Genomic DNA, 11,819 nt, shown 5'->3' with positions numbered 1-11,819 from the left:
AAAGGCTGGAGGTGAAAAGGAGACAAAAATGTCAGATTAGCTCATGTGATAGGACCAGAATGAGGCCATTCAGCCCATCAAGTCTACTCCGCCATTCAATCATGGCTGATTTATCTCTCGCTCCTAACCCCATTCTCCTGCCTTCTCCCCATAACCCCCGACACCCGTAATAAACAAAGATAAGGAAAGAAGAGGAATGTAATGTAAATCTTGACACAAGTTTGCTTGAGGCATTATTGTTCAAAACTGTTCCACATACTGACAGAGAACCATCACGGTTTGGGAACTCAAACACCAGAGAATAACGGAGGCTGCAGAATTGCCTAGTCTATCACGGGTATTGACCTCCTCACCATCGATGAGACCCACAGGAAACTCTGCCTCAAAAAGGTAGCTAGTCTCATCAAAGAGCCACACCATGCTCTCATCTCACTGCTACCATCAGGCAGGTGGTCGAGGAGGCCAAAAATCATTCCCTCCAGGTTCAGGAACAGCATCTTCCCATTAATCATCACTCATCTGGCTTGTGAACCACAGTGCATAATCCTAACCCCAGCCTGGCCTCAGCAACGATCTACGGTGGACTATGTGTGGGTTGCAGTGTGCGCTTCACTTTGTACTATGTACCATCTGGTTACCTGGTATTACTGATAACTTACTGTGTTGTTGCATTAACAATCCTGACATTTGGTTTAGTTTACTTTAGAGACACAGCGCGGAAACGGGCTCTTTGGCCCACCGAGCCCACGCTGACCAGCGATCCCCGTACACTAATACTATCCTACACACCAGGGGCAATTTGCAATCTTTACCCAAACCAATTAACCTACAAACCTGCACGTCTTTGGAGTGTGGGTGGAAACGGAGCACCCGGGGAAAAACCCCACGCAGGTCACGGGGAGAACGTACAAACTCCGTACAGGCAGCACCCGTAGTCAGGATCCAACCCGGGACCCCGGCGCTGTAAGGCAGCAACTCTACCGCTGCGCCACTGTGCCGCCCCTGACAAAGAGGTGAATCAGAGCACATATTACAGACAGCACACAGGCACCGTGGGCTGATCTAACCTCTCCTGGCAGTGTCAAATCTCCCACTATGATTCACTGCAAGTACCCTCTCCAAAATATTTATTAATTTCAGTGCAAGAGTCAAAAGGTGCTGTCAATATTATCAGGATGACAGCTTGTCAAGTAAACTGGTGTCTATACATGAATATTACCTTCCTTGCAGAAACCTCTTGGCAGCCGATGAAAATAAATTGTTTTATCACAGGAACAAGCCCTTTGGCTCAAGATATCTGGACCAAACATGATGCCAATTTAAACTAAGCTCTCTATCCTCATGTGATGTATTTCCCTCTAGTCCCTGCATATGTGTGTGCCAATCTGAAAGCTTCTTAAAGGCCATTATGATATCTGCTTCCACTACCGCTAGTCTGTGTAAAATAAACTTACATCACCTTTAAACTTTTCTCCTTTCACCATGAAGCTACATTCACTCATATTTAACATTTCTACCCTGGTTCTGATTGTCCAGCCTATTGCTCTGGTCATTTTATAAACTTCTATCAGGTCTCCCCCCCCCCCCCCCCCCCCCCCCCCCTCACCCCCACCAGCCTCCGATGTTCCTGAGAAAACAATCTAGGCGTGTAGCCTTATGGCCAATATCTCCCCTTATAGCAAACCTCCTCTAGTCCATGCAGCTTGACCTCATCTGAACCGCTCCAAAGTTCACACCCGCCCTGTAATGAGATGACCAGAACTCCACACCACTTAAATGCAAAGGTTTTATAAAGTCGCAATGTGACTTCCTGTATCTTATATTCAATGAGATAGCGTGAGAGAGTGCAAGAGAGAGAGAGAGAAAATGAGAGGGGGTTGAGGGTGGGGTGAAGGGGGCAGTGAGAGAGGGTGAGGGGCGAGCGAGGGAGAGCATCCTACAGCGTGGAAACAGGCCCTTCGGCCTAACTTACCCTCACTGACCAACATGTCCCATCTACATTATTCCCATCCGCCTGCATTTGGCCCATATCCCTCTAAACCTATCTGTCCATGTACCTGTCTAAATGTTTGAGAAACGTTACTATTGTTGCTTGGGTTGCTATTTACAGACCAGGTTGCAGACCAGAACTGCGCACTACTTCAATGAAACAGTTTTATAAAGTTGCAATGTGACTTCCTGATTGTTATATTCAATAGATAGAGTGGGAGTGGGGGTGGGGGTGGGAGTGGGAGTGAGGGTGAGTAAGTGAGTCCTACGGCTTCGATACAGGCCCTTCGGCCCAGCTTGCCCGTGCCAGCCAACATGCCCCATCTACACTAGTCCTACTGGCTCATATCCCTCCAAAGCTATCCTATGATGCACCTGCCCAAATGTTTCTTAAACGTTGCTATTGTTACTTGGGTCGCTATTCATTCTTTGTAAACCAACCAGAACTATTTATGACAAAAGAATCACTAGAAATGTCACTTTCAAACGTGAGCTTATCAGCAGTTCAATCACTGTTTAGTCATAATAGCGCGTGTGAAGTTAGTTGTTCCTTTGTTGGTTGGCTTCAAATGCTCACCACCCTCCAGGCACCCTCGCCATTTCCTCATTCAGGAAGCAGCATTTATACATGTGAGACGCTGCTGGTGTCTAATGGTTTCTGCTGCTGTTAAACCACCACTTGGCTGCTGGGAAAGTGGGGGCAGTTTAGTTTACTTCTAGTTTAGTTTAGAGAACCAGGCCCTTCGGCCCATGGAGTCCGTGCCGACCAGCGGTCCCCGCACACTAACACTAACCCACACACACACACACACACTAGGGACAATTTACAATTATCCCAAGCCATTTAGCCTACAAACCTGTATCTCTTTGGAGTGTGGAAGAAAACCCACGCAGGTCACGGGGAGAACGTGCAAACTCCGTACAGACAGCACCCGTAGTTGGGATCGAACCCTGCGATGTAAGGCAGCAACGTTGTCACTGCACCACTGCCCAAGGTTATTCAGGGGCTATGGGGCAGAAAACGCTGGTGGGTGTTGTGTACAGGCCACCTAACAGTAGTAGTGAAGTTGGGGATGGCATCAAACAGGAAATTAGAAATGCGTGCAACAAAGGCAAAACAGTTATAATGGGTGACTTCAATCTACATATAGATTGGGTGAATCAAATTGGCAGGGGTGCTGAGGAAGAGGATTTCTTGGAATGTATGCGGGATAGTTATCTAAACCAACATGTAGAGGAACCAACGAGAGAGCAGGCTATTCTAGACTGGGTATTGAGTAATGAGGAAGGGTTAGTTAGCAGTCTTGTTGTGCGTGCCCCCTTGGGCAAGAGTGACCATAATATGGTTGAGTTCTTCATTAGGATGGAGAGTGACATTGTTAATTCAGAAACAACGGTTCTGAACTTAAAGAAAGGTAACTTTGAGGGTATGAGACGTGAATTGGCCAAGATTGACTGGCAATTAGTTCTAAAAGGGTTGACGGTGGATATGCAATGGAAGGTATTTAAAGACTGCATGGATGAACTACAAAAATTGTTCATCCCAGTTTGGCAAAATAATAAATCAGGGAAGGTAGTGCATCCGTGGATAACAAGGGAAATCAGGGATGGTATCAAAGCAAAAGATGATGCGTACAAATTAGCCAGAAAAAGCAGCATACCAGAGGACTGGGAGAAATTCAGAGACCAGCAGAGGAGGACAAAGGGCTTAATTAGGAAAGGGAAAATAGATTATGAAAGAAAACTGGCAGGGAACATAAAAACTGACTGCAAAAGTTTTTATAGATATGTGAGGAGAAAGAGATTAGTTAAAACAAATGTAGATCCCTTGCAGTCAGAAACAGGTGAGTTGATCATGGGGAACAAGGATATGGCGGACCAATTGAATAACTACTTTGGTTCCGTCTTCACTAAGGAAGACATAAATAATCTGCCGGAAATAGCAGGGAACCGCGGGTCAAAGGAGATAGAGGAACTGAGTGAAATCCAGGTTAGTCGGGAAGTGGTGTTGGGTAAATTGAATGGATTAAAGGCCGATAAATCACCGGGGCCAGATAGGCTGCATCCCAGAGTACTTAAGGAAGTAGCTCCAGAAATAGTGGATGCATTAGTGATAATTTTTCAAAACTCTTTAGATTCTGGAGTAGTTCCTGAGGATTGGAGGGTAGCAAACGTAACCCCACTTTTTAAGAAGGGAGGGAGAGAGAAAATGGGGAATTACAGACCAGTTAGTCTAACATCGGTAGTGGGGAAACTGCTAGAGTCAGTTATTAAAGATGGGATAGCAGCACATTTGGAAAGTGGTGAAATCATTGGACAAAGTCAGCATGGATTTACGAAAGGTAAATCATGTCTGACGAATCTTATAGAATTTTTCGAGGATGTAACTAGTAGAGTGGATAGGGGCGAACCAGTGGATGTGTTGTATCTGGACTTTCAGAAGGCTTTCGACAAGGTCCCACATAAGAGATTAGTATACAAACTTAAAGCACACGGTATTGGGGATTCAGTATTGATGTGGATAGAGAACTGGCTGGCAAACAGGAAGCAAAGAGTAGGAGTAAACGGGTCCTTTTCACAATGGCAGGCAGTGACTAGTGGGGTACCACAAGGCTCAGTGCTGGGACCCCAGCTATTTACAATTTATATTAATGATCTGGATGAGGGAATTGAAGGCAACATCTCCAAGTTTGCGGATGACACTAAGCTGGGGGGCAGTGTTAGCTGTGAGGAGGATGCTAGGAGACTGCAAGGTGACTTGGATAGGCTGGGTGAGTGGGCAAATGCTTGGCAGATGCAGTATAATGTGGATAAATGTGAGGTTATCCACTTTGGTGGCAAAAACAGGAAAGCAGACTATTATCTAAATGGTGGCCGATTAGGAAAAGGGGAGATGCAGCGAGACCTGGGTGTCATGGTACACCAGTCATTGAAAGTAGGCATGCAGGTGCAGCAGGCAGTGAAGAAAGCGAATGGTATGTTAGCTTTCATAGCAAAAGGATTTGAGTATAGGAGCAGGGAGGTTCTACTGCAGTTGTACAGGGTCTTGGTGAGACCACACCTGGAGTATTGCGTACAGTTTTGGTCTCCAAATCTGAGGAAGGACATTATAGCCATAGAGGGAGTGCAGAGAAGGTTCACCAGACTGATTCCTGGGATGTCAGGACTTTCATATGAAGAAAGACTGGATAGACTTGGCTTATACTCGCTAGAATTTAGGAGATTGAGAGGGGATCTTATAGAAACGTACAAAATTCTTATGGGGTTGGACAGGCTAGATGCAGGAAGATTGTTCCCGATGTTGGGGAAGTCCAGGACAAGGGGTCACAGCTTAAGGGTAAGGGGGAAATCCTTTAGGACCGAGATGAGAAGAAACATTTTCACACAGAGAGTGGTGAATCTCTGGAACTCTCTGCCACAGAGGGTAGTTGAGGCCAGTTCATTGGCTATATTTAAGAGGGAGTTAGATGTGGCCCTTGTGGCTAAAGGGATCAGGGGGTATGGAGAGAAGGCAGGTACGGGATACTGAGTTGGATGATCAGCCATGATCATATTGAATGGCAGTGCAGGCTCGAAGGGCCGAATGGCCTACTCCTGCACCTATTTTCTATGTATGTATGTATCTATGTATTGGTTCAATGGCCAACAAAGGCGCAGCACCTCATATTTCGCTTGGGTAGTCTACACCCCAGTGGTATGAACATTGACTTCTCCAATTTCAGGTAGTCCCTGCTTTCTCCTTCCTTCCCCTCCCCTTCCCAGCTCTCCCACAGCCCACTGTCTCCGCCTCTTCCTTTCTTCTTCCCGCCCCCCCCCCCCCACCCCCACATCAGTCTAAAGGGTCTCGACCCGAAACGTCGCCTATTCCTTCGCTCCATAGACGCTGCCTCACCCGCTGAGTTTCTCCAGCATTTTCGTCTACCATATTTTGTAACTGTATATCAGTACACATGACAATAATAAACAAATATCAATGAGCACGTGGTATTTACAACACAACAACAGGCCCTTTGACTCAATATTCAGTTGTTTGTGTCTCCATTTCTTACCTGGCTGTCCACTTTCAGGATGTGCTTGGCAATAGTGGTGGAATCAGTCTTGGTAAACAGTTCTTTCACCCTTCTGATGACGGAGGTGTCCAGGGGCTTGTTGTCAGGGGGGAGCAGCTTTGACTGGAACTCATTGGGCCTGAAGCAGGAGGTGTTTTCAAAGACGGGTCGGAGAGGGTCCTGCGTCCTCACCCCTTCCTCGTCTTGCAGGGGGGAGACTGTGAAGAGGATCGGGCTGCCGCGCGGAGTGCTGAGGACTGAGCCGCAGCCTTGAAGCCCGGCCTGCGATGCTTCGTCCGTCCTGAGTCTTTCCACGAAGCTGTCAGGTGTCGGGAGGCAGAGGACCACAGGCACCCGGTCCAGCGAGGAGTCCTGCCCGCAGTAGGCGTGCCCCCTCTGCAGGGTGACAGCGTTCATCTCAGCGTGATTGTCCATCTCCATGCTGCCCTTTACTAACAGGGGCCGGTTGGGCATCCTGAGGGACGGCACCTTGCTGGGCTTCGGGGGGGGTTTGGGGCAGAGTTGGCTGTCGGAGCCTCTCAGCGCCTCCCCGGCCTGAGTGTCCAGCAGGGGCGGCCGGAAGTAGGTGGGACTGAGCGCAGGCTCGCTGCCCGTTCGAAACACTAGCGAGTTGTTCCGTGCAGCCCCCTCCGTTCTGCTGAACGGCTGCTGATGCTGAAGCTGAAGCAGGTTCAGCTGCGTTGGCGGAGACCTCATCCCTGTGAGTGAAATCAAGAGGGCATCCCGTCAAACACCATCATCGCCCCCTGACACAACAGGAACAGACCCTTCAGCCCAAAGTGTCTGTGCCAAACACTATGCCCACTTAAAACTAATAGATGTCTTACAGCGTGGAAACGGGTGCTGCGGCCCAACTTGCCCACACCAGCCAACATGTCTCATCTACACCAGTCCCACCTGCCTGCGTTTGGCCCGTATCCCTCTAAACCCGTCCTATCCATGTACCTGTCTAAATGTTTTTTAAACTTTGCAATAGTCCCTGCCTCAACTACCTCCTCTGGCAGCTCGTTCCATACACCCACCACCCTTAGTGTGAAAATGTTGCCCCTCAGATTTCTATTAAATCTTTCCCTCCTCACCTTAAACCTATCTCCTCTGGTTTTCGAAACTCCTACTCTGGGCAAGAGACGAGACTCTGTGCGTCTACCCGATCTATTCCTCTCTTGATTTTATACCCATCTATAAGATCACTCCTCATCCTCCTGCACTCCAAGGAATAGAGTCCCAGCCTACTCAATCTCTCCCTAGAGCTCAGGGCCCTCGAGTTCTGGCAACATCCTCGTAAATCTTCTCTCCCCCTTTCCAGCTTGACAACATCTTTCCTATAACATGGGGCCAAAAACTGAACACAATACTCTAAATGTGGCCTCACGTCTTGTACAACTGCAACATGACATCCCAAATTCTAGTCTCTGCCTGAAAGTGATCTCTATTCCTCCATGCCCTGCATAGAAACATAGAAAATATGTGCAGGAGTAGGCCATTCGGCCCTTCGAGCCTGCACCGCCATTCAATATGATCATGGCTGATCATCCAACTCAGTATCCCGTACCTGCCTTCTCTCCATACCTCCTGATCCCCATAGCCACAAGGGCCACATCTAACTCCCTCTAAAATATAGCCAATGAACTGGCCTCAACTACCTTCTGTGGCAGAGAATTCCAGAGATTCACCACTCTCTGTGAAAAATGTTTTTCTCATCTCGGTCCTAAAAGACTTTCCCCTTATCCTTAAACTGTGACCCCTTGTTCTGGACTTCCCCAACATCGGGAACAATCTTCCTGCATCTAGCCTGTCCAACCCCTTAAGAATTTTGTAAGTTTCTATAAGATATCCCCTCAATCTTTTAAATTCTAGCGAGTACAAACCGAGTCTATCCAGTCTTTCTTCATATGAAATTCCTGACATCCCAGGAATCAGTCTGGTGAACCTTCTCTGTACTCACTCTATGGCAAGAATGTCTTTCCTCAGATTAGGAGACCAAAACTGTACGCAATACTCCAGTTGTGGTCTCACCAAGACCCTGTACAACTGCAGTAGAACCTCCCTGCTCCTATACTCAAATCCTTTTGCTATGAATGCTAACATACCATTCGCTTTCTTCACTGCCTGATGCACCTTCATTATAATATCTTCTTCCAGCACCAGACAATGTGTTACAGACACCTACTATTCAATGGAAAAAATTCTATGTCCCGCAATTGTAATACTGACTCTGTATTGTCAGGGATGCCATGTTTTCGATATTAAACCACAGTCCGTCAACAGTGAACTAAAGCAAAGAGATTGTTGCCAAGTGTCCTGGGTTAATATTTATTTATTAAACATATTTTTTTTAATTAAAAATAAATCAGGTCATCTGGTGTCCAAAAATGCTGGAGAAACTCAGCGGGTGAGGCAGCATCTATGGAGCGAAGGAAATAGGCAACGTTTCGGGTCGAAACCCTTATTCAGACTGATGTGAGGGTGGGGGAGGCTTTTTCCTGCCCCCCCCCACCCCCTCCACCACTCTCACATCAGTCTGAAGAAGGGTTTCGACCCGAAACGTTGCTAATTTCCTTCGCTCCCTAGATGCTGCCTCACCCGCTGAGTTTCTCCAGCATTTTTGTCTACCTTCGATTTTCCAGCATCTGCAGTTCCTTCTTCAACATCAGGTCATCTGGTAGCTTTACTTTAGAATATTGAGTCACAGTGCGGAAACAGGTCCTTCGGCCCACCGAGTCCGTGCTATCCAGCGATCCACTGACAGTATCTTACACACACCGGGGACATTTTTACCGAAGCCAATTAACCTATAAACCTGCACATCTTTGGAATGTGGGAGGAAACCGGAGCACCCGGAGGAAATCCACGCAGGTCATGGTGAGAACGTACAAACTCCGTACAGACAGCACCCGTAGTCAGGATCGAACCCGGGTCTCTGGCGCTGCAAGGCAGCAACTCTACCGCTGTGCCACTGTTGCCCACTGTATATCGTGGCCACATTGCCATTTGTGGGAGCCGGTATTAACGGGCATTCATTGCATTTCCCACAATTGTATCTGTCTGCCATACAAAAGAATCGGAACGCATCTGACCAGACTGCTCTTTGTGAAACCGAACGTAATGGAAACGCCTGCATTTTACGAGGCTGTTGCCAGGACTTGATGGCCTGAGCTACAGAGTGAAGTTGGGCAGGCTAGCACTGTATTCCTTGGAGCTTAGGCAGATGAGAGGTGATCTTATAAAGTTGTGTAAACTCATGAGGGAAATTGATTCCCTTGCCCAGAGTAAGAGAATCAGGAAGCAGAGGACACAGGTCTACGGTGAGAGGGGAAAGATTTAATAGGGATATGAGGGGCCACATTTTCACACAGAGGGCAGTGGGTATATGGAATTAGCTGCCGGAGGAGGTAGTTGAGGCAGAAACTATAACAACATTTAAAATAAATTTGGATAGACACATATATAGGAAAGGTTTAGAGGAATACATTTTCATAAGTGATAGGAGCAGAATGAGGCCATTCAGACCATCAAGTGTACTCCACCATTCAATCAAGGCTGATCTATCTTTCCCTCCTAACCCCATTCTCATGCCTTCTCCCCATAACCCCTGACACCCGTACTAATATGGGTCAAATGCGGGCAGGTTGGGCAAGTGTAGATCGGGCATCTTGGTCGGCATGGGCAAGCTGGGTGGCAGGGACTGTTTCCGTACTGGGTGACCCTATCACTCTCGGACGCTCTGACTAATGCAGGTCCTCTTTGTGGGTATATTTAAAAATCGCAGCCTAGTCACTGGGCAACCTATTGGTTTCCTGACAACAATGGACAAAGTTCGACTACGATCGGAGCGACCATTACTGCGACACAACTGGCGGCTTTAGACCGAGAGAACGGAGAAAACAACGATACAGAACCAACCCCTCCCGTATGCTACATCTGACACAGCCTCAAAGAACGAGAAACAAACTCCACAGGTTCTGACCACACAGAGAGAGAGGGTGGTAAAAGTTGCACAGTCATTGAATGTATAAATGGTGACGCGATCTTTCCACTGTCAAAAGTAAATGATTACACACATTCTCTCATGCTGTCGCTCTCCAGCCTAGGACTGAGTCATGACTCACCCAGAGGGAGGTAACTCTCCGACTGATGAGACTTCAAGGGCTGCCGTCTGTCGGGCACGTAGTCTAGACTTGCGGGCTGGCTCCCACTCTTGTCTTTATTCCTGTGGGGACAATGGAGAGAATGCCCTTTTAATACCCGCAAACTCCGCAGCCGGCTGACGACGTTATAACACCCGGAGACGAGGCATCAAAACGCAAGTACTTCTCGTCCAGAGCTTTCTCCTGCTCACATCTCACGCAGTGGTACAGGATGGAGTAGAGGCAGCTAAAGATGAAGGGGGCTGTTAGGCTGCCGATGAAGACGTAGATGTACTGGATCTCCATGGTGAGACCCAGGGAATTAAGCTGAAGTGTTGGCAAGCAAATCCGCCTTGTGGGAGAAACACCAGCAACCTATTGCTCGCACTGCTCCGAAAAACAGCTACAAAGACTTTGAGCAAACAAGGTCAACGATGGGGACGCTCGCTCCTCGAAGCTGCTACAGGATGAAAACAAAACCCGTTTCAAGGACAAAGGCCCTTGCTGATTATGTCAGGAACGGGGAAAAAACTGCGAATCAATAGTTAAAGAAATGTTTCAGTTTAGCCGGACGTGCTGAGAGATTTGTGCAGCAAGTTATGTCACTGTTCGCTTCGGCAAAGAAATAGCTACATGGGATAAAGTGGAGAACATGGCACGACTCCAACCAAACAACGCTTGGCCTATTCAACGGGTCAAAATAACAATTTCAGGGAGATAGCAGAAAGACAACACGTTATCTCTCCAATGCCGCGTAAGCATATATTTCATCTGACTTACATAAGCAAAAGAAATAGGCTCCCCATCCTCAGTTATTCAACAGGATCATGTGTTAATATTTTGCGTTGTCACGCTGTTCCTGTATGAACAAAAGTCCTTTCATTCCCTTGATACCTGAAAATCACCCCATCGCGCTCTTACATAGAAAATAGGCGCAGGAGTAGGCCATTCGGCCCTTCGAGCCTGCACCGCCATTCAATATGATCATGGCTGATCATCCAACTCAGTATCCCGTACCTGCCTTCTCTCCATACCCCCTGATCCCTTTAGCCACAAGGGCCACATCTAACTCCCTCTTAAATATAGCCAATGAACTGGCCTCAACTACCTTCTGTGGCAGAGAATTCCACAGATTCACCACTCTCTGTGTAAAAAATGATTTTCTCATCTTGCACACACTCAGGAACTGTCTGCATAGAGATTTGCAAAGCTTGGAGTCATAGAGTGATGCAGTGTGGAAACAGGCCCTTCGGCCCGACTCGCTCACACCGGCCACCACCCTTTGGCCCACAATGTCCATGCCGGACCTGACGCCAACATAAACTAATCTCATCAAGCCTGCACATGATGCATATTCCTCCATTCCCTGCATATCAAAAAGTTCCTGTCTGAAAGCCGCTTAAACGCCACTGTCGTACCTGCCTCCACCACCACCCCTGGGAACCTTCCAGGCACCCACCACTCTCTGCGCAAAGAAATGTGTCCCGTATTTCTCTGTTAATCTTTACCCTTCTCATCTTCAGGCTATGCCCCCCACCAGTGTTGGACATTGCCACCCTGGGAACGAGGTTTTAAATGTTCTGTCCCATGCCTCTCATAACTTTATATATTTCTATCAGGCCTCCCCTCAAAA

At 47.6% G+C, this 11,819-nt stretch overlaps 1 protein-coding gene across 3 annotated transcripts in view; it reads right to left on the bottom strand.

Moving 5' to 3' along the window:
* The window catches only part of bcar3 (BCAR3 adaptor protein, NSP family member), a 161,579-nt gene that overhangs the window by 11,229 nt on the left and 138,531 nt on the right, over positions 1 to 11,819 (bottom strand). For all 3 annotated transcript variants that reach the window (XM_033028924.1, XM_033028923.1, XM_033028925.1), the window contains 2 exons: positions 10,169 to 10,269; positions 6,039 to 6,757 (listed from right to left, as the gene is read on the bottom strand). In XM_033028924.1, coding sequence (XP_032884815.1) covers positions 6,039 to 6,757; positions 10,169 to 10,269 — 820 coding nt within the window. The remainder of the gene's footprint in view (positions 1 to 6,038; positions 6,758 to 10,168; positions 10,270 to 11,819) is intronic.

The sequence above is a fragment of the Amblyraja radiata genome, chromosome 10 (genome assembly GCF_010909765.2).
Source record: "Amblyraja radiata isolate CabotCenter1 chromosome 10, sAmbRad1.1.pri, whole genome shotgun sequence".
Classification (NCBI taxonomy): Eukaryota; Metazoa; Chordata; class Chondrichthyes; order Rajiformes; family Rajidae; genus Amblyraja; species Amblyraja radiata.
Note: the sequence above shows the minus strand (reverse complement) of the source record. Positions and strands in the feature narration are given on the sequence as shown.